At 41.5% G+C, this 19,665-nt stretch overlaps 1 protein-coding gene across 2 annotated transcripts in view; it reads right to left on the bottom strand.

Moving 5' to 3' along the window:
- Window positions 1–5,327: 5,327 nt before the first annotated feature.
- Window positions 5,328–19,665, bottom strand: part of frk (fyn-related Src family tyrosine kinase) — a 16,541-nt gene continuing 2,203 nt past the window's right edge. For both annotated transcript variants that reach the window (XM_072676687.1, XM_072676688.1), the window contains 7 exons: window positions 13,281–13,402; window positions 11,286–11,449; window positions 10,774–10,942; window positions 10,497–10,655; window positions 7,833–8,014; window positions 7,446–7,635; window positions 5,328–7,342 (listed from right to left, as the gene is read on the bottom strand). In XM_072676687.1, the coding sequence (XP_072532788.1) occupies window positions 7,134–7,342; window positions 7,446–7,635; window positions 7,833–8,014; window positions 10,497–10,655; window positions 10,774–10,942; window positions 11,286–11,449; window positions 13,281–13,402 (1,195 nt within the window). In that variant the 3' untranslated portion in view covers window positions 5,328–7,133. The remainder of the gene's footprint in view (window positions 7,343–7,445; window positions 7,636–7,832; window positions 8,015–10,496; window positions 10,656–10,773; window positions 10,943–11,285; window positions 11,450–13,280; window positions 13,403–19,665) is intronic.

Below are 19,665 nucleotides of genomic sequence, written 5' to 3'. Positions count from 1 at the left end.
GATTCACCGTAGTATCAGTATCACTGCAAGTGCCAGGCCCCAGGCATCCTCTGAAGGATAGCTAGTCTGCTGATTGGTCAGTATGGGGTTAGAGTGAGTTTAAAAATAGAGTGCTATTCTCTCAATTATTCACACATTCTCTTACAGACAGAGGGACGATCCTGCCCAATCTCTCTCTCTTTCTCTCTAACACACACACACACACACACACACACACACACAGATCTTACCACATCTTATCGAAAAAGAGTGTTCTGCAAGGATCAAAGTCATTTGGCTTTTTCAAGCTCCATTCTTTCTGGATCTGTAGCATAATGAAGAGAGTAGATTCATAGATGTAGATTCTTGCTGAATTAAAATCTCTTACAATTATTACTGTCACTACACACTGTAGAGTCATACTGCAAGACCCCCACATCTATTATTGCCAGGTTGTAATAACTACACACACATTGTAGATTCAAACTGAATTAAAATCTTTCAGCAGTTCTTACTATTACTGTACTGTCACCACACGCTGCAGATGTATAGTGGATTAAAATATGTCTTTCTATCTGTCTGACTGTCTGTCTGTCTTTAAACAGACTACAGATTTTCCAGTCTGCACACACACACACACATACGCTGAACACAAGGCCTTAATGCAGGGTTATTAGCACACAGGCCATTAGCAGTATTAGCAGCAGCTGTAATGGTTTGGCTGGTCATCGCCGATTAGACTGGTACATTAATAAATGTTTGATTAAATACTTGTAAGTGCTATCTATCTATCTATCTATCTATATCTATCCATCCATCCATCCATCCATCTGTCTCTATCTTCTTATCCTCTACGGCAGTTTCAGCTCTGTCCAGGGGAGGGAGCAGTACACCTTGATGACTAATGAGCTTCAATGCCTGAATACAGCACCACAATTCAGTCCAGTTTAACTTCATTACTAGACAGTTCCATTATTCTTACAGTAAACAACAGGCTAATGGATCAGTGGGGGGTGGGGTGGGGTTGCTGCACCTATGTATATGCGTGTGTGTGTGTGTGTGTGTGTGTGTGTGTGTGGTAATCCAATTCTATCTGTCAGAATGGAGAAGACTCTCATACACATTTCCTAGTTGCACAGTTATACACACACAGTTGCACACAGGGTTTGTATAAGAATGTGCATCTGTTCCCCCATTTAGTAGTGGAGCTACAAGGCTATTTAGCCTAACAAACACATTTCCTAGCTAGAAAATAAAATAGCAACAAACATAGCTAGCTAGTTCAAAATGAACAATTATCAATAATGAATAACTCAATAATTCATAAATGAGGTACCAGAACTTACCAGAACTGCTGACACCAGGGAAAAACTTACTTCTGCCATGTTCTATGTGGAGTTGTTCAGTAGTCTCTAATAGACTTGCTTGTGTGGTTTGTGACACTGTATGACTCACTGTTATCTATAAACAGGGACTAAATTAAAGGGTGTGCAAAGCTAAGCACAGCAGCAGTGGCTAGAAGTTTGAATTTTGCTTGCCTATATTTTGGGTAAGGGAGCAAAACCATGTGAGCTTCATTTATAAATACAAAAAAATACTTAATAACTTAATACTTAACAGTATAATTTAGTATAATTAATACTAAAAAATAAGTTTTGTCCAAAAGCTGTGGAATAAGTGTTTATGGAATTTTTAATAGTCAACAAATGCTCCAAAAAACCTGTAGAGAGTTGTGTGGGCAGGTCAGATCACATGGCCAAGGATACTAGAGATGGCACACGCAGCAAGCAGGCTCACCAAAACCAGTTCAGCCCTACATGTTTGATTGTGAGGAGCAAGATATGCATAATCTAACACTATAGGAATAAATAATGTGAATAATATTGATTATTAACACCTGTCAAGGGATGTGGTATATTGTGCAGCCCAGTAAACTCTCAGTTGATGTGTTGGAATGAGTTAATAAAAGGACAAACATAGAATCTGAGCCACTTTGATGAGGGCCAGATTGTGATGGCTTGATGAATGGGTCAGCAAATCTCCCAAACGTTGTCATGTGGGGTGTTTCTGGCATGTAGTGCTCTGGCCATACAAAATGTGGTACAAGGAAAGACAACCTGGTGAGACGTCATGGGCGCCTAAGGCACATTGATGTGATCCATGGAGTCTGTGATGTTTTAGTGGGACCTAAATATTATTAGGTTTTAATGTTATGGCTGATCAGTGCATATCCATAATCCATGCTGTGCCATATCTCAACGACACACTCTATCAGTAAGCTATTGCTTCTAAAATAGAGGACATACAAGCCGCCATTGTGAGTTGACATCGTCGTACAAGACTTTCTTCAGTGCTCACATCGGAACCCAACACCCTTTCCTTTGGTAGGGGTCTCACTGCGGGTCTGAGTAAGAATTTGGACTTTGGTAGACCTGACCTCACCTAAGCCAAATTGTGGTCCTCACAACTCAAAGTTTAGTTTTGTGTCAGTGAATGTTTTTGAGAGTTATTTCGGTGTGTGTGTGTGTGTGTGTGTGCAGACTGCAATAACGTTCCAGTCTGCACACACATACACACACACCGAAATCACTGAGCTCTTAAATAGCACTGCTCTTTTAGGCTACGGGAGATCCTGTTATGATTAATGATGGCTGAGGCCTTTGTTAATTCCAGCTGTGGAGGAGCATGGAGCTTCATAGGGAGAGAATTCAACCTTACCCATAATTCCTCACTGACTCCATCCCACTGACTTTAATCACATGCATGAGTGAAAAAGACAAAAACATAGTCTTTCATGGCCCAAGAGCCACACTTGACATTCTTATATTTTTCTTTTCCTTTGGTCCTACCTTGGAGTGATGGAGCTCCATTGAACACCTTTGGATTAGTTGGAGTGATGGAACTCCATTGACCTCCTTTGGAATAAGTTGAAGTAAATGAGTTTCATTGACCTTCTATGGGTGTGATTAAACTCCTTTGGGTGGATGTGGAGTGATACAGCTTCACTGAACACCCCTGGATGAGTTGGAGTGATGGACCTCCAATGAATACTCTTGGGTTGAGCTGGAGTGACAAAGCTTAGTTGAATACCTTTGGATACGTTGGAGTAATGGGGCTCCATTGAACTCCTTTTGGATGATTGATTGATATTAGATGATAGTAAGCTTGTTGTAAGGTGCTCTTTAGCTCTTTAGCAGATACTCATTAGATCACATCAGAAACCTGTATAATATCTACTTCTACAATCATATCCGAATATGATGACTTATACCTAATAGTGGGAATAACCACCCTTGGCTCAGATAACACTAGTGAGAAAGTGATGGAAGAGGTTACTTGATCCACAGCATCTGTACCACTCGCCGGAGTCATCGTTTCCCTCTGGCATCATTGGCCTGTGGTGCACCACTGTTATGCTGTTAGGAGGCACTCAATGTGCAAAAAAGTCTATTCTTGGTACCTTCACTATGATAGCTTTAGAACATCCTATGAAGTTAGCTGTTTCCAAGATGCTCCCACACTTCGCCCAGTACCCTACTCTCATGTCCTTGTGGACATTAGTCAAATCACGTCCTTTGCCCATGATGACTCTTTTGCGCTCTGCTAACACATGATTGGTTTGCTTACTCATTTATTACATTCAGCAAACCCTGCCAGGTGACATCTTTGACGACCTGGGGAGTTTATTCCAAACCAGGGGCGGTCGTAATGTTCTGAAATGACTGTTTATATTACAAAACCACAAATGACACATTACAGGGCTACTGGTGGTGTGGTGCATATGTGCAGAGCAGGAGCACAGATCAGATACACATCTGTAGAGATGAAGCCTGTAATGTGTCACCTGTACACAGTGTAAGCACTCAAGGACATGCGCAAGTGCACACACACAGACACACACACCCCGTCACTCTCTGATTAACTGAAGGATATCCATCATCTCAGTGGCACTCTGTGTCAAACAGAGTTAGGGTTAGAATATAAAAGATAACCCATAGAACACTAATTATACCAATATGAAGATAACAGAAATGAACTAATACAGCCTGAAGAAAAAATAAGAACAAGAGAAAAATAATAAGCTATATAGATTTCTGCACTGGAGCCCAGTTCTGAGATTACTGCTAGAGGTGTCTCTAGATTTCCACTAAAAGCATTTGTAGTATTCTGCTGGAGGTGTCACAAGAGTCCCACTGGAAGCGTCTCTAAATTAAACCTAGAAGATTTTCACCTGAAGCATCTCTAGATTACCAGTGGAAGCGTCTCCAGCAATTCCATTCAATTCCATTATTACTCTCAGCACACACACACACACACACAATATATATATATATATATATATATATATATATATATATATATATATGTGTGTGTGTGTGTGTGTGTGTGTGTGTGTATGTCTGTGTGAACACACCAAAGAGAAGCGGAGAGAGAGAGAGAGAGAGAGAAAGAGAGAGAGAGAGAGAGAGAGGAAGGCTGTAGATCGATATCAGAGCGGTTAGTAAATTGATGAGTGGTGCTGCAGAGTGTAAGTGAAGGTGTAAAACATGGAAAATCCACTTAGTTATAATCACCCCCTCGCCATCTTTTACTTTCTACTTCTCTCTATCTCTCTTTTCTTCTCCCTTACTCCTCCTTCCAAAAGCAGTGGGGCGAAACTGATTGGTTCTAAAAAAAAAAAAGCAGCAGCAGGAAAAACCATGCTAGTGGACTGACTGGCTTTCCGCTCTTTATATCACACTTACAGCTATGGTATGGCCACTGTTGGCCAAATGACACATTCTGTAAGGTTTTCTTTATTGGGAAGCAGTAAACAGCCTCTGTAGCTAATCACACATACACATAGCCAAATGCATAGTTACTCTGGCTTTCATAACAAACAATTTAAAAGGTTTGGGCACCTAACAGAGTCAGGACTAGCTACTGTAAGGTGTACTGTAGCGAAGTCTGTTTGTGGATTTTTTCTCCTCCTCTTTGAAGGAGGCCTCTGGTTCTTCAGTCTTGCTGCACAGCTTGTTTGAGGTCTGCCCACACTGTCCGTTTTAGCCTTTTTAACAGGTTGTTTGACATTTGCATCCAGGATTTTCTGGTGTTTTGTGGAATCCATTCTTTCCTCCATCGGTGCAATAGGAGCTATCCAAATCCACCCATCATTCACACGTGTGTGGGCCAGAGTTCAAATTTCATGGCCAGCCTTAAATGCACTGGGGCTAGTTTTGGGCCATAGTTATGTACTTATCTTAACTGACCAATAAGTGCTTTAACTGGGCCAAAATTACATGCTATCTAGGATATTTGTTTGAGCATTTCCTCTAAAAAAAGACAGGAGAAGTGAGCGAGACAGATAGTACAATGGTAAGATGGTATGTTTATTGTTACAAGAATGAACATTAAATTACAAAGAAATCTGTAATTCATATTTGTTGGGAAATTAATCCATTACTAGCTTACATTTTAATTCCACTTTGGCTCAACACACACACACACACACTCATACAATTACTCAGCAAATACCATACAAAAATACTTCCATCTATTGACACCTGCAATTTATTCATTCTGCTCTATTAAATACTTATACAGTACGCATACTTCATCTGGATTGTGTGTGGGATCTATTAACTCTGCTGTATTTGATATAAATACTAGCATTATTAAAACATCTCACTCAGTGTTGACACCGCACCCTCAGTTTCAGTGTCAGCCAATCACAGAGAGAGAGAAAAAAACTGATCAAACCGCTGGCTGGGGTTTGAAAAACAAAACAGCAGACATGTTTTGTTATGTAAATAACAAAATAAGAAAATAAGAAAAATGACAATTCAACAACACCTGATGTGGAGGTCCACACACACACAGCTTCTTTTTGTTTCACATCTATAGATAGAAAGTGTGAAAATTCCAGTTTCTGTCAGGGGGCGTGTCTTACACAGAAACCTGTTCAGCAGGCTACACTCACACACACAGATACGAATGTAAAACATGCTGATGACTGATGTCAGCAGGAATGCGTCACCCTTTCTAGCAGACGTGAAAAAACAATGTAAGGAATGGCACCAAAACACCTGACGGATGACACTAGTTCTGTAGCTGCTTCTGTGTATAGTTTCGTTCAATAGCTTCTATATAATAGTTCAGCAAAGTCTCCAATGCCCCCCCACACAACTCCTGTATGGCTGTAGAATTCTCTATAAGTTAAACACCCCCAATCTACTAACGGTTAACGGTTGTATAGTTTATTGTGTTTTTCTGGAGCACTGTCATTTTGCTGCTGCTAGCTGTGTAGCCCAGAGCTTGTTAACTACCAAGCTAGCGTAATAGAAGGTTGGCAGTCATGTAGAATTGATGGAGTTCACTACAAAAATCTCAGCTCTTCAGGATTCAGGAAATGGAATCTTATAGTTCTGCAATATCATTTACTTTAACGTGTTTTACTGCTCTGGGTCATGGCCAGCTTTGGTCTGCTGTGTCATGGGTCTGAAAGTTCAGCTGCTGAAGTCTATCTTTGAACTGAATCAGTCCCTCGCCCAAACCTCATTTCATGACGTAACGGAACAGCCCTTACGATGGTGCCAGGAATTCCTCCAGAGGGATATGATAAGGGCAGGTTGATGAAGGTGTGATTACAACAATACAAAAATGGAGGAAGAGTCGGTATCATCACATCTGTTGCAGGTAATCGATTCAAAAACCTCAGGAGGAGAGTGGGGCATCAGTGCTGTGGGGCTGTTGCCATGGGTGCCACTGACTGGAGGAGTTGATGCCTTGAGTACCATTGCTTGGGGTGCTGTTGCCTAGGAAGGACATGTTGGTGTTGGGCCTTTGTCATAAGTTCCATTGTCTAGGGAGAGTTGTTGTCATTGAATGGTCTCCATTGGTGCTGTTGCTTGGAAGGAGATGTAGGCATTGGACTGTTGCCATTAGTGCTGTTGCCTGGAGGAAGGTGTGGGCATTATGTTGTTGTCAGGGGTGCCGTTGCCTGGGTGAGCTGTTGTTGTGGAGCTGTTGCAATTGGGCTGTTGCCTAAAGGGAGGTGGCACTAGGCTGTTGTCATGGGTGCTGTTGCCATGGGTTCCGTTGCCCTAAGAGAGCTGTTGTCGGGAAGCTGTTGCCAAGGATGCTGTTGCCTGGAGCTGTTGCTGTGTTGGCGTAGGTCAGTAACGGTTTGCATCGTCGTACGAGTTGATGTCCAGGTCGAAGTAGTCTTCTAGTTTCCACTGCAGAGTTTCGAAGGTGGGCCGATCGCTGGGCGTGTCCTTCCAGCAGTCCATCATTATCTCAAATATAACTGCTGGACACTGCGGTGGACATGACATCCGATAGCCAGTACGCAGCTTGTGCACAACCTGGTTATTAGTCAGAGCTAACACAGAGAGAGAAACAGAGAAAGTGACGATTTCAAACACACTGGGCTGTGTGTGTGTGTGTGTGAGTGAAAAAGAGAGAGAGGCAGAGAGTGTGCATACTTGGGTAAGGCATCTGTCCGTAGGTCATGATCTCGTACAGCAGGATGCCGAATGACCAGACATCAGATTTGATGCTGAATTTGTTGTCAATAATGGCCTCCGGAGCTGTCCACTTTACCGGGAACTTGGTGCCCTCCTTCGCTTCATATACGTTCTCCTCATCACCATCATTATCGTCATCATTTTCCCTCTGACAAAGAAAGAAGGAGAGAGAGGGGAAGAATTATTTATGCTCTTCTTATATAAAAAGATATAAATATAAAAATATATTCTTATTTTTATTATTCTTTAATAAAATTCTGCACTGGTGCAGAAGTATCAGGTCAGTCACGCAGATTTTAGATGTGAACAGGTGCAGTAGGCATATGGGTGTGTGTTGTTTCTCACCATAAACACTCGGGCCAGACCAAAATCCGCCACTTTACACACGTTGTTATCCCCCACCAGAACGTTTCGGGCAGCCAGGTCTCTGTGGATGTAATTCTGCAGCTCCAGGTACGCCATTCCTGATGCCACCTGAGCGGCCATCTCTATCTGATCAGGAACACGCAAACCAGCCCCTCTATCTTCTACGGGGAGAAAGGAAATATGAGACACTGAATATGTCGACTACGTTTTGTCGAAACTGGATAAATGGGATGAAGTATCGCTTTTGGACAGTGCATTTTAGTCCTTTTGTGGTTAAGCTGAATGTGATCCTAATGAGGTGATGAGTCATATTCATTGTAACCCCATACAGTGTAAACACTGTAACCATGCCCTATACTGCCTTTCATCGGATCTGCTTTCATTCTAATATTTCCTTCCTAAACCTGTGTTCTGATTTTAGGGTCAGTTTCAAATGTGTCTGTTGAAATGTTTAGCTTGCAAGAGCTTATTAAAGTCAAATTTAGAAATGAATGAAATCTCAATTTCAAACCCAAAGCTGTTTTTTTTTATTAATTACAGAACAAATGCCAGCATTAGAAGTGTAGTCCAGACCTTCAACCGCAAGAAACAGAAGGACAAAGCTGGAAATAGCAGAGACAAGGGCTGGGCTTCTCCCACACTTTTTTAGAATGGCACATTTTTGTTCCCACGAGTTATGACGTGCAACAAATCAGAAATGAGATGAATAACTGGCTGCCTGTGATACAGGTGCACCTACAATAGCCGAGTAACATCGAGTAAGACCAGGCTCACCAGTGTTGTTTCCAGTGAGGACATTAGAATCCAAAAGGCCTGAATCTGAGTGCCCTAATAGCTACTCTAGAAGCATTTAGGGGTTACAATGCACTTAATAACCGGGCTCTAGAAAAGATAGCCTAAACACTGCCCAGTGACAGGTAGGTGCTTTGACATCAGGAACATGCTTGGTACTCATTCCAGAAGGACTACCAGAAGGAGCACAGCATGATTATGGGTGCACTCTTGCTGCAGTACACTCGAGAAGCAGCTGCCCAAGTAGGCAGTATTTTTAGGTGGCATATGCAGTTCCTGAGATCCACTGTCCTATTTGGAAGGCAGCATTTGGCAGCTCTACTTAAGTAGCTGCAAGTTTGTGTTTTCCAGGTAAAACTTTCCTAACTTTAATGGATGTTATTTTGGATTTGGAAGTCCTGCTGGAGTATTTGTATTGGTCCATTCATAATGAAAATCGAACCCAATGTAAAGACTGTAAAAACTTCCAGATTCACATTATATCGAAACGTGAAAAGGAGCAAAAAAGGAGATACAGCCTTCCATCACTACATTTCTTAGTACAGTATTCTATGCATATGTTGTTCAGGTGTCTGCGTCTTACAGAATGAGTTTGTAATGGTGATAGGCGTGGATGCATGGGCTATGTAGCTTTAGACTAGATAGAAATATGTTCAACCTTAGCAGAACTGCCACTAAATTATGATCTGTGCATGTCTTAGAAGTCCAGGACTGAGGCAATGATGGTGCATTTGTGGTCAACACACAGAAAACCCTGCAAAGCCCAGGGCAGCAGTAAAGACATGTAAAAGGATGGGTCTCCTCAGGTCCTTTGCTAGACGGAGAGGAGATTTCCCTCACTGACAGCAGACCCCTACTATCTACTACCTCATTTCATCGACCTAAGAAGCAGTATCTGTTAGGATTGCAGCACTGAGGATGAAAACCTGAGCAGAATAAAGCAGGATTCCAGTTCCTTCGGAAGACTGAACTTTAACAGACATTCCACCTTCTCAGCAGCCGTAAAACTAGGGCACTGTACTGCCTCCATATCCAACAACTGGACGCTCTGCACATCCTATGTGTTCAGTGCATTTTTGTAATAGTCTGTTGTGAGCATTTCCCACATGTACTTGCACAAACCAACTGCAAGAGTAAAGAGGATATAACACAGTTCTAACACAATAATAAGTTATACTGGGTTAGTCATATTAAGTCCCATATGGGTACTGGGGAGCCAAAACACAAGTCACACTACAGGAAATATGAAATTCCTTATCTACACTACATGTCTTAATGTTTGTGGACACCCCGTCTAATGAATTGCACCCATTGCTAACACAGATATGCAAGTGCACACACAAAGCTTGTCTAGTCTGTGTAGAGAAGTACTACCAATTGAATAGGACTCTCTGGAGCAGATAACATGAACCTTTTGGCACCAGTGGAACTGTGCTCTCAGGAATAATGGCACTCCATCCAGTACTTTTGGGATGGGTTGGGGATTTGGCGATAAAATAGGGTGCATCATCCAACATCCTGACATCACTAATGTTCTTGTCACTGAATGCAATAAAATCCTTACAGCAATGCTCCAAAATCTAGTAGAAAACCTTCCCTAGACAGCAGTGACAGTTACTCCAACAAAGGTAACTGTTTCAGATACTCTTTTTTTCATTTCTGAAACATCTCCAGGAACTGCAGCAATGAGGATGCAGTCCCAAACAGCACCATGCAGGCGTCCGTCTCATTTAGCAAAAATATCTACAGTAAAATATGTTTTCTGCACAGGAGACTACAGTCAAGTAGGCACTCAACAAACACAATTATCTACCAAAAGATGACAATGCTGGCGTGTGTGTGTGGTCTCACTATGTAAGTACTCCAGCAGGCTGCCATTGCTCATTAACTCAGTGATGATGTAGATGGGTTCCCCCACGGTACACACTGCATACAGCTGGATCAGCTTGGGGTGTCGGAGCTTCTTCATGATCTGAGCTTCACGCAGGAAGTCCTGAGAGTCCATTCTGCCTGGAGAACCGCAACATAAACACATTACCTTTGACTCTGCTCAAGGACCACTAACATGACATGAACAAACTTTTTGCTCAGCACCCGCCCCCACCCCCCGTTTTGTGTGTATGTTTACCTGGTTTTAAGGTTTTCACAGCAACAGAGGTTGTGTTATTCCACAGACCCTCATAAACCTCTCCGAACTGTCCAGCACCGAGTTTCTGCAGCAGCTGGATGGAGCTGCGGGAGATTTCCCACTGATCCACTGTGTTGTAGGACAGACCATGAGTCTGAGGAGCTTCAGCCTAACAAGCACACACACATACACACACATTTTATTGCCCTGGTGGGGTACAGGTAAATCAGCATCCCGCAACTTCAGTACTGTAGTGGTCAGGAGTTGAACAGTCAGTAATTATACATGTTTGAGTCAATCAATAGTGGTCAGTAGTTAAGAATTCTGTAGTGGTCGGTAGGTGAGTAGTTAGTAGATACTTGTATGTGACTTCAGTACTGGTCAGTAAGTGAGCAGTTAGCAGGTACTGGTTTGTGATTAGTAATTGTCAATAAGTGATCAGTCAGCAGGTATTGGTGGGTGAGTAGTCAGTAGTGATCAGTAAGTACTGGTGGGCGCGTGGCAGTCAGTACCTTCTTGCAGGGCTGTCCGAGCCGGACGCAGAGCCCATCCTCCTGCTTGGTGTAGTGCTGCACCAGGTCCTTTAGCGCTAGGAAACTACGGCTCCTGGACACAAAGTAGTGTCCGGCGTCCGTCCGCTTGATTTTGTAGTGCTTCACCTTATCCTGGTCAAGCACTAAACATGCACAGGCATACATGAACACACACACACACACACCATATCATCAACATCATCACATCTTTGGTTCAGCAGTTTCACAAAGTAAGATGTACTCATGCAAGATTTAATACAGGCAGTAACTTTTATTTACAGCTAATTTACAATACATGCTCTGTATATCTCTGCTGGGCTCGTCAGAACACGGGAAAGGATGATCACACATCTGCATAGTGATTTCTATAGGCTAGGAAGATTATTCATTCTAGACCTATTAGCTATTTGTTGTGCAGGAAAAAGAGACTGAAGACAGTCGGGAAAACATTAGCTTTTTCATGCTAAACATTTCTGAAGCTAAATCAAATGTTTAGTTTGATTATTTATTTGTTAATTTGTAAGATTTATTTATATTTAATGAAAAATACAGTCCCCTAAGTTGAATATGAGATGATGCTGCACATTTCTCTCAGGCCTTCCATTTTACTTTCCATCTAAAAATTCCATCTAATTATTCAAATGTTGACTAATTTCTTTTATTAATTTAGTTTCATTTATTTTTTCATTTAGTTTTTGATGTTTAAAGAGAAATAAATAGGCTATAAGAGTTTATTTAAACAGAAATACATGCTGCTGTTTGTCTCAATATTCCACAAATTCATTATATGTCAGTAATTAAAATAGCTGCAATCTTTCATCATACACCACGTTTCTTTTACTCATTTTTAAATGCTCAAAACTATGTTCCAACATGGGAACAAAACTATGAACAAAGAGTCGAATCTTCGTATTGAATTGCCAAATTCTGGACTGACAAAATTCTCAGGCCCTACTCAAACTTTTGACTTCTGAATTCACTCTCACGCTATAAGCAGTTCAGCTGCAGTACACTATATCTCTCTAAACAGGAGGTGGAGTGTGTGTGTGTCTGTGTGTGTGTGAGTACAGGGAAGTGTTTAGGATAAGCAGTAATTTCTGATCAGGAACAGAAACTTACCACGTCTCCTGACCAGAGTAAGCATCAACAAACAAACAAACACACACACACACACACACACACACACACACACACACACACACACACATTCCCCAGATCTCACTCAAATTCCACATTAGAAAGAGTGTTTATTACAACAGCGAGAACAGAGAGAGAGAAAGAGAGAGAGAGAAACTAATTGAAATAATCTATATATTACTACTAATATTATTAATATCTCTCTGTGTGAGAGTCGTTTATAAGTTTCTCTCAGCATCCCACAGAGTTCTATTGAGCTGTAGAAATACAACCAAACTAAGGGAGTTTGAGAAAGAAAGGAAGCACAAGAGAAAGTGAGAGAACGAGAGTGTGAGAACGAGGTAAAGGGTGAATGCTATGAGGCAGTGAGGGGGGTGGGGTGTAATCCTGTCTGGGTTACTTATATTTCACGCTGCTGTTTCCCCACTGGATTCAAACAGACAAATGCGGATTCAAAAAATGGATTCAAACAGGGTTAAATGCGGAGGACACATTTCGCTGTACAGTCCACGCTGTACAGTGACGAATACGTGCACCTTTATCCTTTATCCTTTTTTATCCAAACTCTCACTTCGGTCAGCAGACAATCGCTATTTTAGGGGTTTATCACTATTTTAGAGGTTAGGCCTCTCACCCGCACTGGGGTCAGCTATCTTACCCACACAGTGCCAGTGGTCTTATCCTAGTGGAATAATAAGACATGCATGACTTTTCTGTATTGTTTCATTTGTGAGTTTACAGTAATGATGTTGCACTCACAGCAGTCAGCACATCGTCTGAACACTTCACTGCTTTACAACCAGGAGTTAAGTTAACTAGTTAACTATGGGTGTGTACCTGACAGTGACAGTTCTCCAGCCTGGCTCTCGCAGTGCCTGATGAGGAATGCTCCGTGTTGATTTCCGTCCGCCTGCAGCAGCTTCTCAGCATCCAAGCGCTTTGTATCTGCAAAGTACCACCTATAGAGCCGAGGTGGGGAGAGGTGTGGGGGGAGTGTTACAGTTATTAAAGGGGTAGTCTAGTGCTTCTTATATATTTCTAAATTATCTTGTTGAGTCATCGATTGCACCAAGTTCTTGGAGGAGAACACTAACTGCTGGTTCAGTTATGTCTGATTCTGACCCGGATTCTGTGACTGCTGATCACAGACAGTGGCTCTGTCTCCTTCTCAGAAAACATGGTTTCTTTCTCCTGCTGAATTCTAACGATGAAAAGCAGGCGTTATAGTTTTCAAACTTGTAGTCATTAGTGAGTGAGTACACCTCCTTTCAGACACTAACACACACATTCCAGTTTTAGTGTTACGCAACACACACATACCACTAAAGCAGACACCTGATGCTCATCATATGGCACTCTGCAGCTAAACCACACACACACACACACACACACACACACACACACACACACACACACACTGGAATAACAGGAATCATGACATAGAACCCTGATTCCACCTCCTGTGCTTGTTACATCAATTTTCTCCACAATTTCTATTTGTTCCTCAAACACTTTTTTCATCTTCATTAAAGCAAAAAAAAAAAAAAATTCTAATAGAAATTAAACAGAAATGACCACTTTACTCTAAATGTAGTCAAACAGCCACAACATGTTTGTGTTTCTTCAGTTTTACACTGGAGCTACAATGATAATGTAGCTAACAAGTAATGGATGCTTAAACCCCACCAATTAGCATGGTGCTAACTGCATGACTAACTCATCACACACTCAACTCTGACTCTAAATGTGATTCTGCTCCAATTCTCTTTTTGGTTGTGATTTTGAGTCAGAATCACAGTTAAAAGTCAATTTAGCAAAATGAAGACCAACACAATGACTAAAACAGGCCATAAAGTCTGAATACTGTGTGTCTGAGATCCCCACCTTTAACCCAACGGCTGTCCCTCAGGCGTGTTCTAGATAAGTGTGTTATTAAGGCAGTTACTGTAGGGGTTGATGGTAAACGGACTCGGAATTCTGTTGATTTATTACACTCAGCGAGGCTAAAGCTCACCAATCATTAACAGGATAAGGAGTATCCATCACTTCCTGATTTTCTGTGTATCATTCACCAACTCACACACTCACAGCACAGCTCTCCTCTGTCATGTGTCTCTCAGAGCTGAGAGACAGTGGAACCAAACACTCAACTTAAGCTCATCCCTTTAGGCCTGAGAGTGTGTGTTTATTAAGAGAAGCTGTGGAGTTACCCCACTGAAGCATTAGTGAGTGTGTTTATTATAGATTATTTCTGATCTGGATTCAGAATTGTAGTTATTACTGCAAAACTATTCTATCCCATAATACTCCATTAGCTCAAAGTCAAAGTGCCTAATTGACTGTAGTGCTCATTCCAGTGGTTGGGAAAGTACCTGCTTTCTCTGTCACACACACACACTTACAGGAAACCACTGAAAATTAAAGAAATCACTGCAGTGTTTTTCCTGTTAGAATAAAATTGCCTTAAAACGCCAACATTACAGTCAATCAAGCAATCAAAGAAGCATTCTACCATAGACTTGTATGTTCAAAGCACCCTAAATATAATCATTCTGACGGACTGTAATACACTACAGGAAGTGTAGGGGGAGCTCTATAATGCTCTATAATGTTCATATGATCTACACACTCATTCTGACAGACTGTAATACACTACAGGAAGTGTAGGGGGAGCTCTATAATGCTCTATAATGTTCATATGATCTACACACTCATTCTGACAGTCTGTAATACACTATAGGAAGTGTAGGGGAGCTCTATAATGCTTTATAATGTTCATATGATCCACACACTCATTCTGACACACTGTAATACACTACAGGAAGTGTAGGGGGAGCTCTATAATGTTCATATGATCCACACACTCATTCTGACAGACTGTAATACACTACAGGAAGTGTAGGGGCAGCTCTATAATGCTCTATAATGTTCATATGATCCACACACTCATTCTGACAGACTGTAATACACTACAGGAAGTGTAGGGGAGCTCTATAATGCTCTATAATGTTCACATGATCCACACACTCATTCTGGCAGACTGTAATACACTACAGGAAGTGTAGGAGGTGCTCTATAATGCTCTATAATATTTATATAAACCCCACACTCATTCTGACAGACTGTTATACGCTACAGGAAGTGTAGGGGAGCTCTATAATGCTCTATACGGTTCATATGATCTACACATTCATTCTGACAGTCTGTTATACACTACAGGAAGTGTATGAGATGCTCCATAATGTTCATATGAGCCCCACCGTCATTCTGACAGACTGTAATACACTACAGAACGCGTAGGGGCGCTCTATTATGCCCTATAATGTTAATATGATCCACACACTCATTCTGGCAGAAAGTAATACACTACAGGAAGTGTAGGAGATGCTCTATAATGCTCTATAATGTTCATATGATTCACACACTCATTCTGACAGAATGTAATACACTACAGGAAGTGTAGGAGATGCTCTGTAGTGCTCTATAATGTTCATATGATCCACACACTCATTCAGAACTATGATGGTGGTGACAGTAAAGAGAGATGAACTTATAGTATATAAGTGGATAGTATATTTGCAGATTAATGAAATATCAGAAATCATGTTTAACTGTAACGGTATGCTGCATCAGAATGCGGCTTAGTGATTATAATATGGGTGTGTACTCATTGATCTTTTTATCAGAGTATCTGTAAGGTAATGAGTGCAGCTTCACAATGAGGGAAATAAAAACAGACTTTGGCTGATATTAACATACCATAAAAATCCTTATATCACTAAACAGGCCTAAACATGTGACACTGAACATGTGGTTCTTATTCATTCACACAAACACAGTAAAGACTATTAAAATTATTAATATGAAACAGGGCTGTTCTCCTATTGCCAGACCTGACATGTCTTTTGTGATCCATTATCTTATTATTACTTCTTATGGTCTAATGTAACAAAACTTCTATTCATTGTCATTTTATGGTAACTGGCTCAGTTCGTCACAAAATATCAGATTTCAGTGCAATTCAAATCTTTTGATATTTTAGAAAATATCCTGATAACTTTATTTGGGCAAGACGCTAATGGCCAAAATAAAGTTTTAATGTTTCAAGTTTAATGAAGGATTCTAATATTCCAAATTGATATATTCTGTCCACTTCTATTGATTTCAGCATCATAATATTTTCTCTTTTTCCCTTTATAAAACATTATTAACAAAACTGCCTTACCTGCCAAGTGGACTTTACTCTGGCCTTGCTACAGGCAGCACAGGTACAGGTGTTCAGTGTAAATTACAAGTGAACTTTCTAGAGACTACACTGCACAGCTAAACACAGAATTAGGACACACTGTGAAGAGAAAAGACAGGATCTGTAATATGGCTAAAGAGGAAATGCCATACTTGCATGCATTAACAAGGAGACATCCCATCTTATGTGCGAAACATTTTTAAAAGACGCCACATGATGCATTAAAAAGAGTCACAGACTAAGTAAAAGTAAAAGCTCCGTAGGCTGGCACTACCAATAGTTTGAAGACTACAAAGTGACACTACGAAGAGTAACAGCACTACAGATCTATACTACTATAAGGAATATCTCAAAAGACTGGCACTAACAGATTGTTACCAACTAAGGGAATTTCTAAAGAATTGGCACTACCAACAGTAAAAGCTCTAAATACTACCAAATTTAAAGAGTCATAAAAAGTGGTACTACCAAGAGTCAGAGCAATAAAGACCGGTACTACCAAGAATCAGTGCTCTAAAGCAGGGGTGGGGAACTGAGGGCCAGAGACCAGCACATTAAGATAAGTAAGATATGGAGTTCGCAAGGCTCAATTTTAGGACCGCTATTATTTACATTATACATGTTACCACTCAGTTATAAGCAGACATGGCGTTAATTTCCATTTCTATGCAGATGACACACAGCTCTATATATCAGCCAAACCTGACGATAAATTTAGACTACAGAAAATGGAGGACTGTGTAAAGGATAGAAAACTCTGGATGTCACATAACTTTCTTCTCCTCAACAGTGACAAAACCGAGGTTCTCCTTTTAGGTCCAAAAGACACTAGAAATAAGAACCTAACCTCAGACCTAACGTTAGACTTGGCTGATGCTTCCATTATTCCTGGTTTAGCGGCTAAAAATCTTGGTGTCACATTTGACTCAGATTTATCATTTGAGCAACATATAGCTAATATTAGTAGAACAGCCTTTATGCAGGAACATCTCCAAACTAAGAAACTCCTTATCACTACAAGATGCAGAAAAGCTAGTACACACTTTTATTACCTCAAGGCTAGATTACTGTAATGCACTTTTGTCAGGTTGTTCCAGCAGGAACCTCAATAAACTTCAGCTGGTGCAAAATGCTGCAGCCAGGGTCCTTACTAAAACTAGAAAATTTGACCATATCAGTCCAGTTCTATCAGCACTTCATTGGCTCCCAGTTAAATTCCGTGTCGAATACAAAATTCTTCTATTAACATATAAGGCCCTACATGGCCTCGCTCCTGAGTACCTGCGGGATCTTATTGTATATTACGAACCATCAAGACTACTTAGATCTCAGGGTGCTGGACTCGTTCCCAAAATTCAGAAAACCTCAGCAGGGGGAAGAGCCTTTTCTTATAAAGTCCCCCAACTCTGGAATAACCTCCCAGATAATGTTCGGGACTCAGACACAGTCTCAATCTTTAAATCTAAGCTAAAAACTTATATGTTTAGTTTAGCTTTTGGTAATTAATGTTTCTTAGATAAGGGCTGCAGGTCCAGGGGTTCGCGGACCCAGGGAATTGTAGTACACTGAGATGCTGGAGCTGTCGTCTCGCTGCTTACACGCGATCACTCAGGTTTGTTGACGGTGGAGCAGATAGATGCTGGTGTTCTCAGGGTGGGCCCATGTCCGTGTTACCTTCTGGCTCTCTCCTTTTAATTATGCTGTGATAATCAGACCTGCCAGAGTCGTCAGACATACCCTGATGCTGATGCTCAACATTCTCTGCCCTCCATAAAATTCCTCTCAGAACTAACTTTCTCTTTCTCTTTTTACCTTCTCCGAGTAAATGGCCACACAGCCCGACCTGCTGGAAGATTGCCCGCTGAGGTCCCCTCTAACTGCGTCAAACCAGCTGCCACCTACCAGTCCGGCCAGCGGGCCCCCCCACCCGCCACCACCCATGGCGGACCGGCGGCTCACCCGCCTGCCACTGCTGCCTGTTTGGTGGCCGTGTTCAAACCTAGATGGACTCGTGGCTGTCTGCCACTATTATTATCACCACTATTAACTTTTTGTTGTATCTGGTTTAGTAATTTTTATCATTAATGTTTAAATAGTTCTGACCAGAGGAGGATGGGTCCCCCTTGTGAGTCTTGGTTCCTCTCAAGGTTTCTTCCTCCAGCTCTGAGGAATTTTTCCTTGCCACTGTCGCCGTTGGCTTGCTCACGGGGGGTCTTTGATCCTTCATGTTATTTCTTCTTTCTTCTCTGTCTCTGTCCTTTATTAAGTACTAATTATGTAAAGCTGCTTTGTGACAACAACAGTTGTAAAAAGCGCTATACAAATAAATCAGACTTGACTTGACATTTTACTGATTTCCCTGCTCTAACAGACCTAATAAACCTGACAATTGACAGTTGAATCATGTATGTTTGGACAGGAAAAGCACACAACTGCACAGGAATCCGGCCCTCCAGGAGTTACTCACCACTGGTCTAAAGACTCGACCTACCAAAGGCAGAGGTCCATACCATGTGTAAGAATTCTAAAACCTAGCACTAACAAGAATCAGAGATCTAAAGACTGGCACAACCAAGAGTCAGATGTCTAAAAACTGGCACCACCAAAAATCAGAGCTCTAAAGACTGGCACTACCAAGAGTCTGAGCTCTAAAGACTAACACTACCAAGAGTCTGAGCTCTAAAGACTGACACTACCAGGTGTCAGAGCTCCAAAGACTGGCACTACCTGAAGTCAGAGCTCTAAAGGCTGGCACTACCTGGAGTCAGAGCTCTAAAGGCTGGCACTACCTGAAGTTAGAGCTCTAAAGGCTGGCACTACCTGCAGTCAGAGCTCTAAAGGCTGGCACTACCAACAGTCAGAGCTCCAAGGACTGACACTACCAAGAGTCCTAACTCTATAGACTGGCACTACCAAGAGTCTGAGCTCTACAGACTGGCACTACCAAGAGTCTGAGCTCTAAAGACTGACACTACC

The sequence above is a fragment of the Salminus brasiliensis genome, chromosome 1 (assembly GCF_030463535.1).
Source record: "Salminus brasiliensis chromosome 1, fSalBra1.hap2, whole genome shotgun sequence".
NCBI lineage: Eukaryota > Metazoa > Chordata > Actinopteri > Characiformes > Bryconidae > Salminus > Salminus brasiliensis.
This window is presented reverse-complemented; position numbering and strand designations above follow the sequence as displayed.